This window comes from Pygoscelis adeliae, unplaced genomic scaffold (assembly GCF_000699105.1).
Source record: "Pygoscelis adeliae isolate BGI_AS28 unplaced genomic scaffold, ASM69910v1 Scaffold242, whole genome shotgun sequence".
In the NCBI taxonomy this organism is placed as follows: domain Eukaryota; kingdom Metazoa; phylum Chordata; class Aves; order Sphenisciformes; family Spheniscidae; genus Pygoscelis; species Pygoscelis adeliae.
In genome coordinates this window covers 2,192,610-2,217,978 of record NW_008824369.1, presented here as the reverse complement: position 1 = coordinate 2,217,978, position 25,369 = coordinate 2,192,610, and the positions used below count along the sequence as shown (strand labels likewise).

Here is a 25,369-nt window from a genome sequence, read left to right as displayed (position 1 = left end):
CTGTGTTCAGTTTTGGTCCCCACTATACAAAAAAGATGTAGACAGGCTGGAGAGGGTCCAGAGAAGGGCCACAAAGATGATCAAAGAACTGGGAAGCCTGCCGTGTGAGGAAAGGCTGAGAGAACTGGGTTTGTTCAGCCTTGAGAAAAGAAGGCTTAGGGGAGACCTTATCACCATGTTCCAGTATTTAAAGGATGGCTACAAAGAAGATGGAGACTTCCTTTTTACAAGGAGTCACATGGAAAAGGCAAGGGGTAACGGGTACAAGTTAATCCTGGGGAGATTCTGATTGGACATAAAAGGAAAAGTTTTCACAATGAGAACAATCAGCCGTTGGAATAATCTCCCCAGGGAGTGGTGGATTCCCCAACATTGGACACTTTTAAGATTCAGCTGGACAGGGTGCTGGGCCATCTTGTCTAGACCGTGCTTTTGCCAAGAAGTTGCCAAGAAAGGTTGGACCAGATGATCCTTGAGGTCCCTTCCAACCTGGTATTTATGATTCTATGACAAACATATATATATAATTGATAGAATATGAAGGATTTGTCAGTTTATAAAGCGGTTTTAATCAATCTGTCCATAAAGCGATTGATCTTCTTGTGCATTCAGGTTTCAGTTATGGGTTCCTCAAACAGGTGAGGAGGGAGCAGAGAGAGGAGGAAGAGCATCCCTTTCACACTCGGTTTGGCCTCCATGGGTTTCCAGTGCTCTAGTAGGGCACCCCACCTGGCAAGTACGATGCTATAGTAAAGCCGCTGGATCTGAACCAAGTCCACTCTGAATGTAATTCTTGTTCTTGGCAATGTTCGTGGTGGTTAGACTCCTTTATCTTGGGATGCGAGATGCTAATACAGGTGCCATAGGCATGGGTGAAGCTCCAGACTGCCTTACTTGTCTCTGTCTACTCCACCTTCATTGGCTTGTAGCAAGAGCGTCTTGAGGGACATGCAGATTTGGAAGAAATATCAGAAAGTGTTTATTTTGAGCAGAAGAATTATGGATCTAAATAACTCGGCAAATACTTGCATGTAATCTCCCCCTGTGCTTGTCATGTAGGAGTCTGCTCCAAAATCCACTTGTGTACTGATAAGGTAGACATTTCCTGGGCCACCTTACATCAGTGCTATTTCCACTGCTGTCGGTGGGTGGTTTTTCCCTACCCAGAGACCTCATTTCTTATAAATATAGCCTGGCCTTGCAGGAATCTGTTCCTTGCTCAGGTTGTCTTAACAAACCCGGTACAACTGTTGCTGAAGAAGTGAATTAATTAATGGAGTCACTGGCAAATCATTACTGTTTGGGCAACATCTCTATCACATTTCACGTTACTGCAAACACTGTTTCCATAGTGTTGCCCACAGCCCCATCTCTTCTTGTTAAATGTCATGAGCAGGACATTTAAACGGTCTTGACAGAAGGTGCTGAATATGGTTCGATAAAAAAATGGGAGCCTGACAACCTATTCTAATCTGAGCCCATAATTTAGAAGTGTGCCAATGTTTGCAATTTTAAGTTGGCTACAGATGATAGTAGGGAAGTAGTACAGCACAGCAAACAGGAGCTAAAACCCCTGAGCTCATCACAAGAGCCAATACTTCTAGTATTTTTGCTACTGGATTTCTGTTTTTAACTTGGAAGAGAAGGTGATATATAAATGGTCCTTGTGCATACCTTTAGCCTGCGTTTTATCGCAGTGCCTGACTCATGGAGGTGGCTAAGAAGCAGCAGTTCCTTAAACCACGATGAAGGTGTCAAAGTTTTATTTAGGACTATGTGAGGTCTAATAACTATCATATAAGCTAAGAATTAGCACCACCCCTTCAATCTTGGACTTGGAAATATCTAAAAGCAAGACCAATGCCATGTAAGAGTCTTGTTTGCAGAATTTCATACCTTTTTCAGTTGTTACTGGGAGGTTGCACAGAAGAGGTGGCTTCATAGCGTCCAAATCCCTCCTGCTTCCTGAGGTACATAGGGGTTTGGATACCTAGAAGCTACTTTGTCTACAGTTTTGTGAAGGTCTATGTATGATGATCATTAGAATAGTTAGGGTTCTGTAATGAGTAAAGCTCTCTCTGCCTCTCAGGGAAATCTTGAAGAGGGCGCTGAGGAAACAGGCATCTCGTATTAGACCAGCTGCGATTTTTTTACACTTCTAGTTGATACCTAACAATTCGCTGGGACTATTGCCTGGAAAGATACGAACCTCTCACAGACTTCTAGGAGACTTCCCAGCTAGAACGCAGTCTGGCCGCTGTCGTTAGAGACAACAAAAAATGTTTTTACAAATATATTAATGGCAAAAAGAGAGCCAAGGAGAATCTCCATCCTTTATTTGATGCGGGGGGGAACATTGTCACTGAGGATGAGGAAAAGGCTGAGGTACTTAATGCCTTCTTTGCTTCAGTCTTTAACAGTCCGACCAGTTATCCTCAGGGTATTCAGCCCCCTGAGCTGGAAGACAGGGACGGCGAGCAGGATAAACCACCATGGCAACGAAGCTGGTGAAGGGTCTGGAGAACAAGTCTTATGAGGAGCGGCTGAGGGAACTGGGGTTGTTTAGTCTGGGGAAAAGGAGGCTGAGGGGAGGCCTTATCGCTCTCTACAACTACCTAGGAGGCTGAGGGGAGACCTTATCGCTCTCTACAACTACCTGAAAGGAGGTTGTAGCGAGGTGGGGGTCGGTCTCTTCTCCCAAGTAACAAGCGATAGGATGAGAGGAAAGGGCCTCAAGTTGCGCCAGGGGAGGTTGAGATTGGACGTGAGGAAAAATTTCTTTACTGAAAGAGTGGTTAAACATTGGAACAGGCTGCCCAGGGAAGTGGTTGAGTCACCGTCCCTGGGGGTATTTAAAAGGAGTGTAGATGAGGTGCTTAGGGACATGGTTTAGTGGGCATGGTGGTGTTGGGTTGATGGTTGGACTCGATGATCTTAGAGGTCTCTTCCAACCTTAATGATTCTATGATTCTGTGAGTCCCTGGAGTCAATCTTATCTTGCTGTGCAACAGCTCTCTATTCCTATACTGCGTGATCTCACTCTGGATTTTCCCTGATAAACTCAGCATATCTACTCAATGCTCTTCACCTGTATGTGAAATAAATATTTTCATTTGGGGTATACTTATGCATATATTTATAGTAATTTGGTTTTCAATATGAATAATTAACTGTTCTGTCTGCAAATCTAAGGAAACTTCAACCTTTGTGGGATACATGTGTGTACGTTTATGCATGATTGTGCATATGTTTGCCCAAGATTGCTAAAGGATCTCCAAGAGGTCTTGGATGAAGATGGTAGTTGTCACATCTTCTCCTTTGGCATAATGGAGATGAAGCCCCTGTGTGGCAGACAGAGGTTTTCTCAGTCCAGGGAAGTGTGAGGTTACACAACAAACAGAAACTAAGGATCTTAAGGAAACCCTACTTCTCCCACTTAAAGGTGCGTAGGTTTAAAAAAAAAAAAAAATTCTGTACCCTCCCTTCTCTGCAAAACAGCTTCTGCTGTTCACATTCCCCCCTCACGTTTGAGTATGAGAGAACAAACAACACAACAAATCTTAGGTATGATGTTTAATACATAGCTAGAAGGTGCTCAGATTACTGTACTGCCAAGAACAGTATCATCATCTGTAGAGGGCAATTCTGCAGATTTCTGCAAGTGCAGTATTTACAGTTCTGTGGATTGAGCAGACTAAAGAGGTGATGGAAGTATAGTGAAGAGCAAAATTATGAAGCTTCTGGTTTTAAATATTGCCTGTGCCCTTCAATTGCATTTATGCATATTTTGTTCACTTTCCTATAGAAATATAAACATTTTATTTAAATGTTGATTATTTCAGGTAACAAAAGAAGAGGAAGAACTTACAGCAGAGGAAAGAAGGAAACTGGAAAGAAAATTAAAAAAAGAGCGCAAGAAGAAAGAAAAACAGCTGATGAGGGAAGCTGGAATCTCTACTAAAAAGGTGGAGGCCAAAAAGCAGTCGGGATCTGAGCTGGCTCTGGCCTATTTAACCAGGTAAGAATACTAAAACCGTTGCAGGTGCTCCCTACAGAAGTAAGCTGTAAACTGTGCCAGAAATCCAGAACAAGCTGAACCAAGTAATAACACATTAAAGGAAATTGCTGTAGTTAAGTACTAAGTTAATGTTTCATCTCAGTTGACACCCTATCATACAGGTGATCACCCCATTGTATTTATATCACAGGAACAACTGAAGGATGTTAAATACGGTGCAAACATTTTATAGAAAGACAGCTCCTGTCCTGAAGATCTTATTGTTGATACATAAATATCACTGGGTTAGCTGCACTTACAAAGATGAAAGGCACATTGCAGAAAAGATTGCATGGAGGAAATTAGTTTTATTTCTTAAGTGCACTCTTTTAAGCAGAGGAGTTTCAGTTATTCTCTTTATATAAGCAAACTGCATGAAGAGGTTAAGCATGGAGTCTGAATTTAACCGACTGCATGATATTTGGATTTTTGTAAATTAAGATGGGATTATGCCATTATTTTAAAGTTAATAGTGTACAATGCCTTATTTTTGCATACCAAAGTATATAGCAAGTATAGTGGCTGATTTCAGATTGGAAGCAATTACTTCATCTAGTTAGCGTACTTTTTTAGAATACTTAAAATTCCACCATAAAGCAAAGTCTGTGGTTGAAATAAAGGACTACAACAAAGCATTCATAGTACCCTACAGACAGTAAGAGGTCATGTATAAACAGGACGATAGTGTTTATTTTTTTCCAAACTGCAAAATATACCCTGTCTGCAAGACCTCCAGAAGACTGGCGTGTTACAAATAGCGGGTTACCACATGGAATAATTCCAGGGTTACATCTCTGGCCATGCTCAAAACTGAAGCATCCAGACTGTCTGAACTGTTACTTATCACTCTCAGTGGGGAGGGAGGAAATTAATTGCATTCCAGGCAGAGGGACTTGTGCATTTTTGTTATGTAACCCTCAGCACGCAGCGACAGCAAAATGACAATAATATTTTTGATCTGGAAAACAGCTGGAGTAGTTCAACACTGTTTTGAACTGCAAACAGATTGACAGCTTTGAACCATCTGCTCAGACTATACTCTGGTATGTGTGCTAGTAAGTGGTGGATCTAGAGATAATGGTTTTCAGGTTTGGAAAGCAAAGGAACAAGCCATGGGTTTTTGTTTGATATTCCACTGTTATCTGTATGGATTTTTGCATTGTTAGGTGCGAGAATATGAAACTATATTTGAACTAATATTTGAACCAATTTGACTCTAAGAGTTTCACTCAACCTGTACCAAATTACCTTGAAATAGTAAACCTGCTATGTTATTTGGCCTTGTCATACACAGAGTCCAAGGGCTATACGCACAACACTAGGTTGTGTGGAATTACTTCTGCAACAGACAATTTGAATTTTCTAGACTTAACCGGGATAGTCGTAAGATGCTGAACTGCCAAGCAAACATAACCATAGACAGTGTTCAAGACCCAAATGTCCCAGAACCATCTTGCACCATTGTAAATTACAGAAAAACAGCTTAATCCTTTTACACCTCAGATGTTTTTCAACCCAGCAAGATTGGAAAAAGAAACAACTGGATTTAAAGTAATCAGAGAAGTAATATATTAGCTGGGGAAGGGAAACTAAAATCCAAGCTCTGGAAGTCCATGGTAAAACCCCCAGCAACTTCAGTGGGTCAAGGATTTCAGTTTATGTGTTTTTGTAGGGCTACAGGTGTGAATAATATGTGGGAGGATAAGTTAATCTTAGAGATGCAAGAGATTAATATAATTGGAAGTAAACCGAAGGGTGCTGTGGATTTATGTTTTGCCCCACCTACAATAAAAAGTCTTACATGACATAAGGGTTGCTAAGTGAAGTGGCATCTTAATTCCCTGATGACGTGAATCTCCTGTAGCACAGGTGGAACTTGAAGTACCATATGATAACTAAAACTGTCATTTTTATTTACTAAGAGACTGTTTGCAGCATGAGAGCACAAGCATATGAGGCTTTAGGCTATGGCAGGAAAATATTGAGTTTGTTTTAGTGAAATGTTGTTTGATAACTTTAAAAGAAAAATGCTAGATAGCATTCAGTGAAAGATTTTTGTTACACATCTAGACTTTCGACATGCAAGGGAAAATTCAACTTATTTTGTATGTCATATGTATTTTAAGAGGTAGTAGTTCCCTCAGAACGCAGAATCATCTTTTCTGGTATGTGGGATTCTTCACCAGGAGAATAAATTTCCGTTTCAAGGAGTGAGGTCAGGGAGAAGTAGCAAAATTTTACTTGGAGGAAATAAAACATAGTTAATAACAGTTACTGTTTTGTGGGGGGGTCCTGTGCTTAGAAAGCTCTGCTTCTGTGATAGCTTTGTATGTTCCATTTAAAAAATAAAATGGAAGTAGCAGGCAGCCCACAGGCAGCACTCCTCTCTTTGCTGAGGCAAAGGTGACTTTCACAAAGATGTGCCTCATCCTTTCAGTCGAGATGAGTTAATGAAGAGAGCATTGATGAGAGGGAGTAAGGCATGCAGCGTGCAGGGGGCAGGACCACTAATTGCATACTGCCCTTCCTGATGGCTTTGAGACCAGCACTGCAGCAGCGGAGCTAGATTCAGGGCGATGTTTCACACGAAGAGCAATGTTAGACCAAGGCACGTGGCCGTCCGTGACAGCACTGCCGCTGTGCGCGCCCGCTGCTGGGGACTGCTGGGAGTCTTCGTAAACCTCCGTACTGCTGGGTACAGTGTGCTACAAGCTGACCAGTTCTTCCAGTTTTCCAGGTTTGTTGTTAGAGTCTAAAAACAAATAGTCTTTGATGCTTTGCCAGCCTCCAGAGAGGTCAAATTATCATTTTATTGGAGGACCATCCTAGCAATTGAGAGGCTTTTTCCCCCCATGCATATGGGATGGCCCCATGCAACAGCAGCTGATGCCAACTAGCAAACTGCAGTCCCTAGCTAGACCTGAGGGTGAGCTGGGTGACATTGATAGCCCAGGCTTTTCAGCTGCTTTCTCATTTGAATGAGACCAGGACGGGCATCCACCAGGTTAAGCACTCCTAATAGAGCAGAAGCAGCCAAATGGCTCCTGGTTTTTTCCTCTCTCACTTTGTGTTGGCCTGTGGGAGAAGGAAAGGAGGAGAAAAAAATGCCTTTGCTTCACCATTTTTTATCTCACCTTTTCCCTCAATGAGATAAGCTCATCTGTCTGATGCAGCAATCACAGCATGCCTGTGGAAACGGAAGAAAGTCACCACTGTCAGATTCTCCAGCTTGCTGGGGCAGCAGAGAGGGAGATCTGAAGATACATAGAGGATTAAAAATAGGGAGCTAAAGTGAAGAGGGAAGCAGAAAGGTTATAAAACTATGAGCAGGAAAAAAGAAAATGTGGAATAATGAAAAAAAAACAACCAGAGTGGTACTGAACAGAAGAGGAAAAACGCTGTAAAACTATTGCAGAGGAATAGGGAAGAGCAGGAGTGAGGGAGTATTAGTGGTTGAATAAACTGCACAAATCTCTTCCTTTTAATGATGATAGGCCTTTTTTCTTTATGATGGTAAGTGATGATTCAGGTTTAAAGCCAAGATTAGAATGTCTCATTACTTTGATTCTTGGAAAATATAAAATAAAAATCCATCCTTTTCTGAGCATTAAGCGCCTTCAAGTGAAAAGATGTTGCAATTCATGAGAATGGTAATTAGACTTAATTATAACCTAACTGACCTTCTGTGGTGTTAAAGTGTTGGCAGAATTTGTTTGTCTTGGCAAGCCACTCTCTCCTAGAAACATTTCTGGTTTTGTGCTTGGCTTAGAAAGTTAATTGCTGTTTGGATCTGCCCATATGGTTTTCTCCATCACCCATCAAAGGAATAGACAGAGATCTGAAAAGATGTCACTAAAAGTATGTGGAATTACAAGATTGGTATCATCTGAAGTAGAAGTAATAGATACTATCGTTAGCTGGATATTGCTGTGAATTATCTAAGCCTTGCAATATTATTTATCACGTGTTAAAATTTCAAAAATAAGCTGCTGGAGTACATTTATTTTCTCTCTGTAATGATTTATGTTATACTAGTAATATGTGTCACCAGAACGTTTCCCAAAGCATTGTCTTTTCAGTTTCCTTTATAGATCTTACTTTTCTCATCCCTAACTTAAATTTGGGTGAGATTCAGAAAATGTCAGAGACTTCTTTCGGGGGGAAAAAAAACCTTATAATGCTTATAAGAATAATACAAACCAAGGACACGTTACAGAAACACAAAAGTGAGACACAGAATTTCCTGTCGAGTGGGGAAATAATCTGACTCTGCAGAACACAAGGTGGTTTTTGCTGAGTGCAGTGGCAATACTGCTGAAAGCAGTGTACAAACCAGGGCGGTTGTTTATCTGCTGTGTTTGCAGAATGGAAACAGATCCCAGTCCTCAGCCAAACTTTATTAGAAACAGTGCCAAGCATGGGAGATTTTAAAGCTGAAATGTTGCTCTTCCTTTCAAAGAACATAGAAATCTGAGGGGCATTGCTGTAAGCATTTATATGTATATCTCTATATTCATTTGCTTATATATATTTTATGTATAAAGTATATCAAGTTGATGCTTACTCCTGCTGGAGCAGAGGCCATCTGGAGAAGGGAATTAATAGGTAGCTTAGTGTTCATTCAGTGTTAGCATCTAGGAAGTTTCTGATTTTTGAAGGAACCAGTGGAAGCTCGTCCTGGGCTGTAAAGAAAGCAGCAACATTTGAGATTTGTGGCCAAACAGCTGAGATGAAGGTGGCCCTTCAGGAAATCACAAAACCATTCACCTTACCACGTTTGGGACCAGGTGTCTATATTGAGAGAGCTTCTGCACAAATACAACCACATTTATTAATGTTGAAAAATAGTTTCTAAATTTACATCAAGTGGGCTTGTGTCAGGTTTAGTTTGCTTCGTTGATCCATAACATTTTGGCTGATTTTCCTCTCACTCTTAAGTACTTTTTTTTTAGCTGCGGTCAGTGATGACTTTTCATGTTTGATTCTGAACTTATTTAAGTCATTCTCATTGCTGGTGGCCTTAATCTTTATTAATTTCAAACTTGGCACTGGTGTTGATGTTTCACCATCAATGGCTTAAGCTTTTAGATATTAAGAGTAACTGATACACTAGAAATCTAAACATACACAGGTTTTTTTTCTTCCTCCAGAGACTGAGGCTTTGGGTTTGATAGCAACTAACATTAGCATTTAGTGTCATTTCTCCTTCCTCCACCCTCCAGGATGGAGAATGAGTTTCCTTCCTGATAGGCAGGTGCAGCATATGTAAAAGCTCATCCATTATCTTGAATTTCATAAACTATCGGAGAACTGCTCAAGTGATGACTCTCAATTAGCCAGTAGCAAAACTAGTATATGAACTTAAGCGAAGCTATTGTAACTAGACACAGCAATTTTGCTGAATTCCCTTCAACAACTGGGGCTTTAAGGTGTCTTGAAAGAGCAGCTTTTCTTCAAAGATGAGGGGAATAGTAATGGAGGCTAGTTTTGCTTTAATAATCATAGGGCTATTTTTTAAAGGTTCTGGGGCAAGCATTAACTATGGATGTAATTATTCTATGCAAACATGCTTCTAGTCATTTTGTCACATTCATTAGTTCCATAAGAAGCCTCATGAATCCAGAGAGTCAGATACAGGATAAATTTCCATTTGGTGTTGTTCTGTGGCCATGTTTTACGTGAACTTGGGCAGGCACTTGCTACTATCTGATTTCAAAGGCTTGCACTTTTCCTAATACTCTAGAGATCAGTGAATTTGTTTAGCACTTCTCCAACTTTCTATATTGCTTGACTTTTAATTTCTACCAGGGCCTGACCTGCCTCTAAGTGGGATTCCTCTCCCTGACCTAAATCAGCATGTCTGTAAAACTGAGTGTTTTCCAATTGATACTAATAGTTGGACAGATCTTCCTCATTTTAAAGGAAGCCACTGTCTCTGTTCATGGCAGAGAAAAGTAGTCTCATCTTATTAAGAGTGAATTACCTTATCATAATGCTACACTCCCTTGTGTAACTTCAGTACCCCATGGCATCTGATGAAGCCACGTCAGTTTGTTTGCAGTTCCCTAGCAGCCCCGGCATTACTCAGAAACTCTCCAAAGCTTTCTGTTGCAATGCCTACACCTTTCCTATTTTTAGGGTGCTGGTATGCTGGTAGTTATTCTTGTGGGGGTAGGTGGAGAGGGCATATTCACTCTACAGATTTAGATACCCTAAGGTGCTGCTTAGGGCTATTCTGTAAAGGTACTCAAGCATGTTATCTTCTGCAGAAGGCAAAGCTTGCTGTTAGGGTATATGAAGCAGAAAAATGATTCTGCTATGTTGGACCTGTTATTGAGCAAGGCTTTCTAAATCATTGTATTGCCCCACATTTTGTAAATAACTTCTCCCCTTCCTGGTGTTTACATCCCTCACGTGGCGGTATTGGTTTTCTCAACCTCACTGCCCCTTCGGTGAAGTGGTACATCCGTAATCCTTCATCTGTTGCTAGTCCTTCGAGACACTGATATCCTCTATTGCTCTTCTTTGAACTCCTGTGTCTGTGATTGTTCTGGAAACGCGAGACCTGGAACCAAACACGCTGTTTTACTGGAGTCACCTTCCAGCTTCACGCAGAAGGGACGGACAGTCTGCGATTCCTTCCTGCTCCCTGTCACTCTGCTTTGGATTATGGGCAACAACGTTGGATTCGTCTTTCAGCCATAGCACATTGAAATTTCGCATTTAATTTGGTGCACACTGAAAACCTTTGGTTTTTTTCTCCTCCCAAACTATTATTCGGTTTTGTGTTAATCACAGTGTTGGCACAAAGATGCCAACTATAGCCATAACAGATTTTTCACTGACTGTAAAAGGGACAGTGCTTCTCATCCTATTTCAGCCTGGCTGCAGCAAGTCAGATACCCTACTGTTTCAGAGTTGGCTTTATGATATACATTTCCAGATGTTAGTATTCTCATTATCATCTGATTATTCAAATAATGCATTTAGGATTCTGTGAATGTCATGTTACACTCTCGGTAATAGCACCATACAGCTTTTGCCTGTTTAATCAAGATGTCTGATGGCAGCCCGACTTGATGATTTTCAGTCCCTGTGATACACTCATTGACTTCTGGATTCACTTTTCTATATCTTGGTGGCAAGTGATATGCAGAACTGTGTTGGAGCCATGCCAGTGTTTTTCTAACCCCCGCATGACATCCACAGGATGTCATATTGTGCAGGAATTGCTTTTAAAATGTTATTAACTTCTTGGTGGGTTAGCTGCTTTTTATGGTTCTAATACAACAATTTGCTGCTTTGCAAGAAGCACATTAACATCTTTTAATTTACTGTTCCTTATGTGTATTTCGTCTCTTTTTTCCATCTATAAATAGTAGAGCTATCCAGACTGAGTGAGATCCAGGCTTTGCCTGAAGAAAGCTCATCAAAAAAAGGAAGGCAACAATTCTGGTCCGCAGCTCTTCCACAAGAGTCCAACCTTGCAATGCAGGTGGTTAAAGAGATGCCTGCGCTGGCGCTGAACAGAGGAAGGTTCCTGCATGACACAGTGCTGTGCAGAAATACTGACTTGGGTCTGGAAGCTGAATAACTGGATTAACACCCAAATGAGCCTGAATTAAGAAGTCATGGCTCTCGGCAAATGAGCTCAGGCACTGCACGGAGCTGATTTATAAGTTATACTGCTTCCAGTGCCAGAGCGGGCACTGAGGCTTCTTTAGCTGTTACTGAAGATAAACTTGTTGTCAGTTAAAGCTAATGCTGACAAATAATAGTATTATTTACTACATAATTCTAAAAACAGCAACCAAAAGTAAGAATAAAAAACAACTTTAAGTAGCTCAGAGCCAATCTCAGCTATTTTTACCAAGAATTTCTGGGAAGAAAATGAACCATAGGAATACATTCTGGGTATCTGTAATACTATCCTGGAAATGTTCCAGATGAACAGAATTACTTTTTTTTTATAATTTCAGTCATTTCTAGGAAGTCCTCTCCATACTGATGTATCAAGTTTTGAAGAACCTAGGTACTTACAAATATTTTTGGATGTATTTTGCCATTTCTAGCTTGCTGCGTAAGCAACTCTGGTTTCTAGAGAGAAAACAGGTGATTGCTTTTGAAGATTCTGAAATGTCATGTTTTAAGACTTTTAAGCTTAGTTATACGTGGAAGTTCTCAGATGTTGCAGATATTTCTGTGGTATTTTCAACTCATTCAGAAGTAGGAAGTTTCAGAAAGATCAACGATTGCATGATTTTCCAGCAAAATTAGTAAATGCTTATGGTGCAACTCATTCAGCTGAGCTTTGGAAAAGCAGCTGGACTAACAGTACTTTCCCTGAACCAAACCTCTTATGGTTTAACTATTAATATTTTTCTGGGTAAACTCCTTTCTATAGGGAATGGTTTTAGAGTAGCTTTCTTACCCCTTTGCTTAGCGCTAATGTATGGCTTAAGAAGAGAAGGAAAGGGTAGCTCATGTCCCTGCTAAATTTGTCTTGGTCAGAGTCAGTAGCTGTTCTATATTCCTAAATCTGCTCATCATCCTATTTAGTTTATGGCAGAGGAAAGAGATTTCTTCTTGTAATTTCCATAACCATAAATGGTCACTAAATTTAACAAAAAGGGAGAAATAGATTAGGAAACTCTAATCCTGCTTTACGGCTCCAAATCAAATAATTCGTCTTTCTAAATCTTTGAATTAATTTTATGGAAGGTCACAAGTACACATCTCAAAGCATATTTCAGTAAAAGCTGCAGAGTGATTTACTTTGAAACCTTCTGTCTCTTTGCGCTTCTACCATTTTTTCAGTGTGAAACAAAGCTGTCAAAATATTTACTTGGGCATTTGGTTCAAACATTCTCATAGGGAAATACTGTATTTAATAGCATCATTAACATGAATTCACAAATCCTTTCATCTGACATCTATCATTTACAGGATCAGCTGAAAAATATGTTATCGACTAACCATCCTCATCTTTAAGGGGATTTTTATTTTTGTTTTTTAAAAAATATTTTCTCTGTCTTCTCCCCATCTTAGTAATCGTAATTTGCTTTTCCATAATACCTTTCCTGATAGCATATCATGACTGTATTTTGACAAAATAAATGAAAAATATTTTGATACTAATTTATTCACTCTTGTTATGACAGCTTTTGAGAAGTTGTTATATTACCCCATTTTTCAGATGGATAAATTAAACAGTGATGAAGTTTGTGACTCACCAAAGTCCTTGTGCTATCGAAAGGTCTCCTTTCAAGCAAGTGACACGAGGGAAACTAGACATAACTTTCTTCTCATCTGAACACAGGCTGTTTTCTTTGGCCCTATACCAATGTCTGGTCCCAACAGACCTGTAGCATTTTTCTCAATTCCTTATTTTGAAAGAGGAGTTTGCATGGATTTTTTTCTGTAGTGGTGCCCCAAGACATTCCTAAAGGCCACATCTATACTAATCTCTGGGTGGGCATGCAATGTATGGATTAATATTCCAAATCCTCCTAGCTACTTTGGGAGAGGTTTCTGTTCTTCCATGGTTGGGGTCTCCTTTGCAGTATTGCTGCAGCTGACCAGAGCAGCTTTATTCCACTTTATTGCTGCTGATAAAACTAGGAACAAAAATTCGCGAGTTAGCCAGCTGGAGGTTACAGACAGCATTTTTATTCTCAGTCACATATACAAGATTTTTCTCCTGCATATGATCTTGTATCAGATGAGATTGGTGGCTCTTAAGATGACTCGTTCTCATGTGCCTGAGGAGGCTTCCCATGTATTCTTGGTAAATTGATTTTTTTCAAAGTTTAGTTTGCTTTTATTTATTTATAATTTTTTTCAGTAGGATTTTTAAGATTCCTCATAAATTGTCACATATATATTTTTGCAGCTATAAATTGTATTAGCAGTAATTAACCGTCGTGCTGTAAAGAGCTTCCTCAGATAGGGAAAACTAGATTACGCGTGTTAAATCCATAAATATTGGGGTAAAAATAGTTAAGGTTTCTTTGCCTGATTCTGTTTCCTGTAAAACAATGTTTTTATTTCCAAACCTAGTTAAGAAAATTTAATGCATCCTTTCTTAATGACTCATTTCCAGTAAAATAAAATTTAGTATAAATGAATTTTCTTAACAGTTTATTAAATGTAGTCATTAGATATTTGTCGGTGAGATCCAGCTTTCATCTGTCCATAGTATTATACAAAAAAGGTTGCATCTAATTGAATAATTAAGCAGCTTTAATATATTATTTCATCTGAAATGACTTTTAGAAACCTTGTAAGATATATTAGGAAGATTCAGAAGTAGAAGCCTGTAATAACAGGCCAGTCTGCTTCCAGACCATATCCTGACAGTAACTAGACGCCTTCGTTGCCCACTGAAGTTGCGAGTGCTCAGCGCTTCACACAATTACTTTGACCTTTTCCATTTGTCTTTAGGAAAACCTGTGCACTATTCAGGTCAAATAAAAGCAGAATAATTAAAATTACCCATTTCACATATAAGTATTACAACAAATTACCTCTTGATATTTTTAAACTAAAAGCAGATTGCAGGGATTATTTACTTTATTTGAATAAAATACCATTTGCAGTGAGTGTTTGGTCAAGGAGTATGAAGCATAGCTCTTTCCTCCCAGCCTCTGAAGTCTGCTCTCCCCTGGCTCTCCAAACCCCTTGCCTAGCGCCTGGCTCCGAGCCCAGGCGTCCCATCCTTAGCCCATCTTCTGGATTCAGGGAAAGGCATTTTCTACTCTCCCATCTTCTTCCATTCAGACTACGTTCTTGACATGGCAGAAATGCAAAAGGAAGGTTTTATGTTTTCTCCGTGTTATAAAATTTAGATCTAGGAGAATTAACACTGCTGCTCGCTTCCTCAAACACATTTAAACTATTCATCCAGTGCCCAAATACTCAAAATAGTGGAGAGCAGTTTCATAGCTCTAGGGGATCGTTTAGTCTAGTCAGCCAAAGCCAAAATTAAAATTTAAAAGGCAGTTGGCAATGATTATTAATCAATTAGCTCCAGGGAGCTGTCAAGGCTTCCTAGCCAGAGTTAGAATAACAAGCAATATTTTTTAAAGAATAAAACTAGATCCTTAATAAAACTTGTCTCCTGCTCCACACATTTATTAATATGATGATGCCCAAAAAGATATCAGTAATTACTTTTATATGAATGAAATTTAATTGGAATGAGAGCCATCTGCAGGAAGCAGTAATTGGCAGATTAGTTTCTCTAAGTGTAGATTACTTAAAATCTTGTAGTGCAATGCACATCACAGGGTATTAGAAGAGGAGAATCTGATACTGTCCTGAGTACTGTAGTGCAGCGGCAGACTTCATTATGCAGTGAGCGATACCTGAACATACCAGCTAAATCAAGAAAATGCGAGTGGGCTGTCAACTGCTGTACACTTTTAGGTTGATCTTGATATTTTCATTGGCTTGTCCCTTTTTAGAACTCTTCTGCAAAAAGAAGAGTAAATCATTCTGTAAGGTTACAACTTAGGAGATTCAAATGGCCAGGGGTCTGCAAAACTCTGCCTCTGCCATACTTCTTAATGAATGCTGCCGTGGGATGTCCAAATTGGGATGTAAAAAATGACCAAGATGGTTGACGGGTCATTTTTTTTTTAAAGCGCTTATGTATGTTCTTGCTGTTGATCCAGAATAACCCCAAATGTGGTATCCTCTCAGATGCACTGTAAAAGCCATCTGTGTGGTGGGTTATTTGAAGAGGACTTCTTGTAACAAAGATGAGCTATGTCTAATTAGCCAGCAATAAAAATACTTGGATTTCATTTTAAAAAAAAGCCTACAAATGTCATTTCTGCAACAGTGCATCTAGGCCTGGCATCCAAATTAATAATTATCTGTTCTTTAATACTGTCCTAAGATAACTCAGTTAAGTAAAGGGGCTAGGTAAGAATTTGACAATCCAGGATGTCTTCTATATGCCTACAGAATATCGTCACCAGAACGGGCCAGCACTGTAGAAAAGGTAAGGGGCCAGTCCTACAGCATAGGCTCAAGGTTCAGCTTCCCTTTGAGGGAGGGCTTTCTCCTTTCCTGGAGGCTTCAGCTAGGGCCCCTGGACATCCCCTGGATGGGATTGGTTTGAGGCCAGCTATTTGTCAGTGTGAGTATCTCTGCTTGTCAAGCGAGAGGACACAAGAGCTACTTCTTCACAGATACTGCTGGCATCCAGCCTGCCTGGTCATCTTCCAGATTGCAGGGGGTGGGTCGCACCCCTTGCACCCCTCAAGTTCACTGAGACCACACTCCATGGTCTAAGCAGCTCCTGTTCCTCAAGGATGTGAGGAAGCCCTGGTGGGAAGTCTGCAGGAACAGGATTTGAATCTCGTGGAGAGGAAAGGAGACCAGTCGGGCTCCCTGCAACTGGGGCTAGATGTCCTGGATGCTGAGAATCAGAAAGGAAGAATGTGCATGGTGCTGGGACGTAACGCAGGTAGGCATTTGGCACGTGGGCATTTCGTTAGCGTAACGAGAGAGCATTTCTTTTTCATATTATAGTTGAACATTAGTCTGGAGTTTGGAACTGCAGAAGAGCACTTCTGATCTTGTTGGCTATGGAAGTCCATTAGGTCTTTGCAAAGGTAGAAACAGCACAGAAACACCCAACCTGAAGTTAAAGACATCTGGTTACAAAAAAGCAATGCATTTTCAGCAATGTTGCTGATCAGAGGCCCAGCTGGATTAGACACCTTCACAGGGTGCCAGCCTCGCTTTGTAGCTTTGAGGCTTCTTGAAATAGCCCATGCGTAATAACTAAATAACAAACTTTCAACTCCATATACTGAGCAATAATTTGGCACTTTGGCATCCTGGCTGCTTCAAAGCAAAATTGATCAGCCAACATCTTCAGTATTCAAATCCTTCTCCAAGTAGTCATTTCTTCATCCCTTCTCAAAAACTTTCACTGATAAATTTTCCCATGAAGTCGGTTTCTCTTCCAGCGTTTTCTTGCAGCATCACTATATGGAAAACCACAACACTTTCATACATTTCTGGTGTTTTCTTATTAAAAGCCCGAAGTACTTTTTTTATCATTGCTAGCTTTAAGATAGACCTTAAAAATTATACAGACTTCTTTTATTACATTAGTAAATATTTGACTTCTCATAGCAGCTTTTTGTAGCTTGTCTAATTCTTCTTTCATTAACACTGTAATATTCTAAGTATAGCTAGTATAGGTATGACCCAGCACCGCTGAAACTATAGAATTTTTTTGTGTTGACACCCAGAGCAAGATTAGGGTATATTAATGCTCATGGGCACACTAGCTGTATGCCCGTGACTAGGTGTTACTGTTGTAGTTTTGTGGCACTGAGCAATAGAATTGAATCTTCTAGATCTATCTTGAAAGGACTTGCATTGTTTATCCTGGTGAGCAGTAAAATCCAGTGACTATTTGCTCTAGCTGAGAACGACCCCAGAACCTAGTCGTCTCCCAGCAACATGGAATTATGAAGTCAGAAGCAGTGATTTCAGCCTGATTTCAATCTACATGCTCTTCACATCCCTCCTTTGAAATGCAACAATTAGTTTAAGATTAAGAAACTATTTTTTTCATTTGTTCTTAATTGTTTAATCTCTTCTATTATTCTTCTTTGAGATGCTAGGAGGGAGAATTTTTAAAAGTTATAAAAGCTGATTTAAAATAAAAATGCAATGAAAATGAGCTACTCGTTGCAACTAAGCTTGAATCCGTGCCTTGGCAGGAGTGTTCTGTACCACAGTTGGATGTTATGTGGTGTAATGGTAAGAGAGAAGAGAAGTGACTGTATGTTTTTCCTGGGTCTGGTAGCATATCCCTCATCTGATCATCAGAAAACATTTATATAAATGGATTGTTGCCAATTTTTGAAAACGATTTTACTTGCAGCTGGTTTCTTACATGATTTTCATACAGACTATGGGGCCCTCTTTAACTCCTTGTACCCCCCAGGATGTTCTTCATGGGAGGGAGGCATAATAGTTGTTTTCATTTTTCCTTTCCTTTATTTCTGGTCTGGGCATCAGTGTGACCAGAATTAAGTGCAAGAAAAGATGGACATCTGGAGAGGAGATGGGACTTCAGCACAGCATTGGGATAGCACTTAGTTGTATATTCCTTGCAGGAGCAGAACAGATTGGCTGTGAAGGGCTCAAATTCTGTTTTTTATTCTTCTTCTGTGATAATTCAACTCCTGCTTTGTCTTCTTTTTATGAATGTACGTAAAATAAAAAACATGTTTAGCTTAGGAATATAGTAATATTAGCTGTCGTCTTTCAAGCCTACTGCTGACCTTTTTGTTATTACTGAAAACAACAGAAAGTTCTCAGCATATTATTACTGCTATATATATTTTCAGATCAAAATGCAATTTTGCTGCAGGCAAGCTAATACAGATATGCAACTAAATAACTGTACTAGAAAAAGAATTTAAAAAAAAAAATTTGAAAAGTTTTTTTTCCCAGAGGAATGCTGATGGCATTTGCAGGTAGGTTGGTGTATATGAAAAGTTGACAAGTTGAATCACAGTAAGATACCCTGCATGTATTGTGCCATATATGAGAGATATGAGCTCTACTGTATGATGACCTGCTGTATGATTTTGAGGCATTGTTACCACTTTCTGGGTCAACTTTACTTTCCACTTATCATCTGTCTCATCTGTCTCATCTGTTTATACTCGAAGCTCTTCAAGGGAATGTCTCATGTTCCGTTTGAACAGTGCCTATAGTGGGGGAGGAAGGGGATTTCTAGCTTGGCTGAAGCTTCAGGATGCAAACATAATATAAAACGTTACAAACAATGGCAAGTGATAAAAGTGCATATAATAAAAGATATGCTGTGATAAACATTTTATGTAGATTTAATCAAAGTTTTGTTTTAAGGCACAAAGGCCCTTTCCTTTTGCTTTATAAATACTTTCTAAGAAAATTCTGTGACCTGTGTAGTTTTCTCTACAGATACAATCAGATACAATCTGTCCTGATACTGGACATCAGGACACAAATGGGACACTAAAAAGCACGTTTATTTCTTCCTGCATGTGTTATTCCTAAATTAAAAAAAAAAAAAAAAAAAGAAAAAAGCTTCCTTCTCTCGCCTCTTCACAAGTCTTTAGTCATTATGCTGCGTCTAAACCAGATGGAAGACTATATTAAAAATTGTTTTTAAACCACAGATTGAGAAATGGTGCCAGGATTTCCAACCAAAAATGTGGCACTGATTCTAAAATCTGTTGACAATTTTAGAAAGTTTTCTTCTGGAAAAAGAGGTCCATTAGTGTCTCTTCTTCTCTTCCAGGAAAATAAGGAAAACCTTTATCTGAGTCATAGTTTAATTAGCTTCCAAACTGGATTTGAGAATATCAGTATAAATATATTAACTTTCTCCAGGAATTGGAGTTGGGAGATAAACAGTCTCATCCATAATGTGAGAAAAACACAGTTAAAAATAAAGGTGATGACTCTCTCTTACGTCTATATCTTGAGTTCCTGCCACAGATTAGTGTGTCTAAGATTTTAACTACAGCCATTCCAGTCAAGTCTTTGAAAATCTATTTAGAATTTAAATTTTGGATATTTTTTCCAAATGAGGAAAATCAGCATCGCATGCTCTTGAAATGAGATTTCCTCTTATCTTGCATTGAGCACTGAAGCACACCGCAAGGCGGCTTTCTGGGCATGCGGGTGTTGACAAAGACAGACATTCAAAAACTATCTTTTTAAAAGTAAATTCATTTTAAATGCCCCTGAGAGAAATAGAAGAAATTCTGAATGCCCCCAATAAAAATAAACACTTTTACATTTCCCTTTAAATAATTGTGTTACGACTGGACAAAAAATTATTATTCCTACTTCACTATGTACACTATAGGGCATATATAAAACTTCCATCCACATCCATATATTTTTTATATATCCATATAAAACCTCCATCCATAAAATGGCTCTTCTCCCACAAGAATGAGCTTATGCCAAATTTCTGCTCCCTCCTTGCTGCTTCCAGTGGTTCCAGGGAGCCTCTTTGAGGTGCCGGGTTCCCGTGCTCACCTGTTGGCCATATGTAGCGTTACACTCACTGTTGAACTTGATAACAGTGTTCAGAGTTTCCAAATTCAGGCCTTATAAGGGCAGCGAGCTTGCCTTAAACATAAGCGCATGGTATTTTAAAGTCGCTGCTATTGTATGTATTGCATTGTGAAATATTACAGCAAATCACTTGAGTGCCAAGTGTTTCAGCAAGGCTTTAAATATCTTTAAGAGATTTTTTAGAGTATGGTTGTTCTTTATTGAGGAGGCACCTGTTATCCACATTTTACAGATAGGGCAGTGAGTGCCGAAATGACACCTTTTGCACTGTTTGCAGAGTGCTTGGGGAACAAAGTGCTTAACTTGATTCCTGCAAGCCTTAATCATGTGCCGTAACTTCTGTTCAGCCTTCCGTGTGGGGCATGTAGAAGAACATAGGTGATCCTTAAAGACAGGTGTCAGGGTGATTAGTGTATCAAAGCAGGAAAGTGCCCAGATAAATGGGGTGAGAAGAATGTGACAATTTCTGTATAGTGTTGGCAGTACGCTACTTTTAATGTTTTCAATAGATCTTTTCAATGTAGCCTTGAATATGGTGTAATCAACCAGATCTGTTGATCTGCCCCTCCTTTGAGATTCAGTGAAGCTTGAGAGAGTAAGACATAAGGGTCCTCATGGGTAAATCACAGGAGAGCAAGAGGAGACTCCACGTTGACCTGGAGAAACCTTTCAAATTAATTCCCTGATGCTAAGCCTGCGCTGTGTGCTGGAGAAATCTAAACTTGGTGACAGTCTGCTGTACTGGGGATAGATATCCAGGCTGGAAGGTGTATCAGAGGTGGGCTGGGCAGTCAACGACCCAAAATTATGTGCAGATGCCCTTGCATTTCACATGCAGCTGTGCTCTCCTGTCTTCTGGAAGGTTATCAGCAGTCACATGTCTTTATTTCTTCCTGGTTTCTGAAGACTTGTCTCCTACCCAATAATCTTTTCAGTTGAATGAGTAAAATGGTTGGTTCTCAGCATAGTGCTTTTCTACACATATGAGATTATTTAGTCATTGTGACAGCTTAGTAGTGTTTTGTCCTGGCCAGTAGTCTAAGCAGATGCATTGTGTTGCCTTCCTGAATCCAATTTGTAACAATAATGTTTTTCTCTTACTGTGTTTCTGGAAGCAATTTGACTACTTTCCCTTCCCCTTCTCTTTCTGCTAAGACATCCCAGAGAGTGCCCTGCCCTGCATGCTACCACTTGTCTTCTGTTTGCCTGCTTATGCTGCTCATACTCAGAAAATGTCCTATTTTCTGTCACAGAGTTGAGAAGGGACGTAGTTAAGCATTTTAAAGGCAAATCACATCTGTGATGAGCAGCTGGGAAGGTACAACTCAGCCATGTTTTGGGAACAGATTTGTGTGAGATTACTTGAATCTAGAGACTAAAAGTCATTTATGAGATAGACCAGTGAGAATCTTGGGCAGCTTTTCTACACGAGACCCTCATGCTAAAAACCAAAAGCCCAAATGTAAAACTCCCTAAGCCGCTTGATTAATTTGATTCATTTCCTCTGTATCTTCAATTTCAAAGCCATTTAGGAAGATCATTTGCACAAACATAAAAGTTCTCTTTAACTAAAGTCAACCAATGTGTTTTTTCAATGAGCTGGAGCTCATAAGAAAGATTCAAACATTAACTGTGTAAAGAAGGCAATTAGTGTTTGTACAATATATTGAAAATTAGCCCTAGGCATACTGGAAAAATACATGGTTTATACATGTATATTTTTCATCCAATTCCATAGTTTATACTAGATCTGGACATAGATACTCCTAAAGGCTACCAAATTAATTCAAACTGTGAAAGAGGTTGTGATTGTCTAAAGTTTTTTTTAAACTATAATGTAGTTGGTCTTACTCTGTATGTTTAATCACTCAAAGGAAAAGCCTTTCTACTGCTGTAGTACGTCAAGGAAGCTTATCTGCATATAAACAGCAAAATGAGACCTCTCATGTTACAGAGCTTTACTTTAACTTTTGTAGTTTAAAAGTTGAGCGTTTCTAAAAATGTACTAATTATGTCATTCTGATAAAAGGAGATACCCCTCTCACTTTGTCATGGAGCGATACTTTCCATAGGTTTTAAAGCTGTCATAGGAGCAGGAAAAAAGCCATCATAGGAATCAGGGGAAAAGTTTTATTTTAATAACTGTTGGGGGGGTCTAATTACAGGGAGCAACTGCCACGTTATCTGTCTTAAAGATTGTGCATCCATTATCATGAGTGTTTTGCCCAGTTTGATAGGAATTAAGGTCAAGAGAAGAGCTATTTTCCTGAAGGGGGAGAAACAGGGATTGATGCAACCATGAATAGAGTACCAGTTAAAAAGTTGGGAGCATTTTCTGAAAATATGAGTACACCCATAGTCTATTAAGGAAAATACTACTTTTTTTACCATACTCATTTAGCATTTGATTCTAATAGGACAGAGTGCAAACCAAAAGAAATGGTTTGTGAGGTTCTGGTGCTATAATGGGCACAAACGTACTTTCTGCAGTTGATTATGTTAAATTATTTGTTGTTTATATGAATTATTATGGTGTATATAGAGTGAAACCTTTCAGGAAGACTAGCTGAAACTTTTGTTTGTTTCTACAAGAGAATTCACTAGAGTGAAAGTCAATGTGGGATCTTAGATGCAGGAGTATAATGGCTTGCCTTAACGTGTAGAAGAGAGCATATGGTTTTGGTAATAGGCTAATAAGAGCAATTAACCTTATAGTTCACTCATTTGTTGGTCTCAGTTGTTTATAAACTAGGTAATAAAGATATTTTAACATCCTATAGCTTTATAGGAGATTAGTGTAATCAGGCTGTATTTTTCAAGTTAATGCCTAACAGTACTCAGGTGATAGTGTGAGTGACAGAAACATAAAATTAGCAGAGAATAAAATATTCAGAGTACTATGTGGTGTGTCTAACCAACGAATAAAATCGCAAATGTATAAATGCATAGTATAGTTTAAAGAAATAAAAACATGTGTTAAAGGTTTTCATTAGAAGAGGGACTGTTTTCACAGGATGCGGTCACAGATCTGTCATTCAGCTTGTTCTTGTCACCTTGCAAAGATTATAATGTAAACTGTTTCCAGGCTTATTTAACGTAAACAAGAATTTTAAACTTACCTCCTTCTTCGTGCTGTGCAAATACACAGCATTTCCTATAACATCTTCTATGTAATTGTTCAGAAGGATGAATATCATAAAAGAATGGGTTTCTTTTAACAGCAAGCACCATTATTGTCTTCTTTTTTTTAAAGGACTAATAGAAGTTAAGTCACTTCCCACAGAAGTTCCAGTTTCTCAGTTAAGAGCTACTTTGTCTGGCAAACGGAGAAATTGGGTACAAACGAGCAAGTAGCTTGCCCCACAAACTACACCCACAAGAAAAGCCTTTTTTACTTATTCTCTGTTGGCTCCTTGCATCACAGGTGTTGTAGTTCTGACAGTCATCGTCCTGTTGAGCACCTTGCTGTGAAGGCAAGTGACATCAAGGGTTGAATGCTCTTTACATGGCAAGTACTTTGGTTTCTAGGTTGGTGATGATGGGAGAAGGATGGTTTCCGCGTAATAATATTTTTTAATTTGATTCTATGACTTTGGGCAGTCAGCTTTTGGGCTCCTGCTCTTGTACATTATTTGTTCTGCAAACGTTTGTCTATTTATTGACAGTGTCCCAAAAGAGACCTCTAAATCAGTTCATTTCTGGATTTAATTTTGAGCATGTAAAATACGATATATTGTGGTTATTAGTGTTTTGTCTGTCCTTCCTGGTTTACTGTTATTTGTCTGATTTTTACCTTCTGTGTTGGTTACAGACATTTTTATTGAATTTAGCTAGTGATAACCGTAATGAGTTGTTGCTGCTTTTTCTTTATCCTGAATTTGAAAGTCAAGACAATCATTTTTTTCTTTTGGGTTTTCTGCAGAAGCTTCCATGAAACCCTCCTGTACAAATTTGTGGTCTTGTTTTTTTCTATTTCATTGAATTGACTGAACAATGTATTTGCTGGTGCAGCATTCACCAAATATGAGGACTCTCTTGCTTTATTAGACTTGACAGTGTTTAAACAATACTAATTCTCATACCCAGCTGGCTTTTCAATTGATTTCTGTGCTCTCTGTTGCTGTGTAAAGCAAGCCGGAACATTAAAGACATCTTGCATGCTACCCTCTGGAGACTTGTTTTTCTTTAGAGAAAAATCAAATAAGTGTAAAATTTTCTGTTTTTTCTCCTCATATATTTTCTCCTGGATCTTTAAATGATATTTCAGTGTACTGACAATTTTTGTCCATGTTAAGATGCTAATTTTCAAGCACATACTTTTAAAAAGCAGTCTTCATTGTATAGTGAGATTCGCTAGTTTGCTTATTTGTTTATAGAGATGTCTCTTTCTTCATCTAAAACAGAATATACCAGCTTTAAAATCATGTTCAAGATGTACATAAATGTGCTGTTCTAACCCAGCTAAAATTTTGCATATTTAAAATGTGTTTGCTGAACAGTCAAAGAATATTTGCAGATGTTAATAATTTGTTTTACCCGCTCACTTTTAACAGTATTGAAGCAGCCTGAAGTTTTGAGCTAAATATTGGAGTCAGAATTCCTGGGGAAAGCAAGACATAAAAAGCATTTTTCTATCCTGTAAACGTCAATATTTAAGTCACGCCTTTAGACAAATCCAAGCCTTAAAACATATGCTCCTGAAAAATGAATTTTCTCAGCTCTCTAACAGTCATCTGTGACGGGCTTCAGCCATTGTTGAGGTGGCCGTTGTAGCATGAGTTTCTCCTTCCAGTCCTGTAGAGACTGCTTAATTTCATATGAATTTCAGTTTATTGTGAAATATGAGCTTTCTGAAACCCAAACTTGATTCCTCATCCGCTCCACCTCCCCAAATACTCAGGTAGCCCTGCAGCTGGGGTAAGGATTTGGGGTGCTCAGTTGTCGTGGGTCAAATGAGGGCAATGACCTTTCATAGAGGACTCGTCAAAACTGAAGAGTGGGACTTGATTTTAAACTTCAAGGAATCAGTGCTTTCTGATGAAAAGTCATAACATTCTTGGCCATAATGTCTCCTATAATCTTTTCGCTTTTTGCACGGAAGCCAGGTAGCCGTCCCTTGTGTTCTTTTTTGCCACTCGTACAAAATATGTGCTAGTATGTGTTTCACACACTGTCGTGAAACTCCCATGTCGTGCATACAAA

General features: G+C 39.1%; 1 protein-coding gene across 1 annotated transcript in view; it reads left to right on the top strand.

Moving 5' to 3' along the window:
• The first annotated feature begins 2,492 nt into the window (after positions 1–2,492).
• The window catches only part of LOC103913563 (chromosome unknown open reading frame, human C7orf50), a 27,835-nt gene continuing 4,958 nt past the window's right edge, over positions 2,493–25,369 (top strand). Inside the window, exons 1-2 of the mRNA XM_009320063.1 lie at positions 2,493–2,507; positions 3,843–4,018. Coding sequence (XP_009318338.1) covers positions 2,493–2,507; positions 3,843–4,018 — 191 coding nt within the window. The remainder of the gene's footprint in view (positions 2,508–3,842; positions 4,019–25,369) is intronic.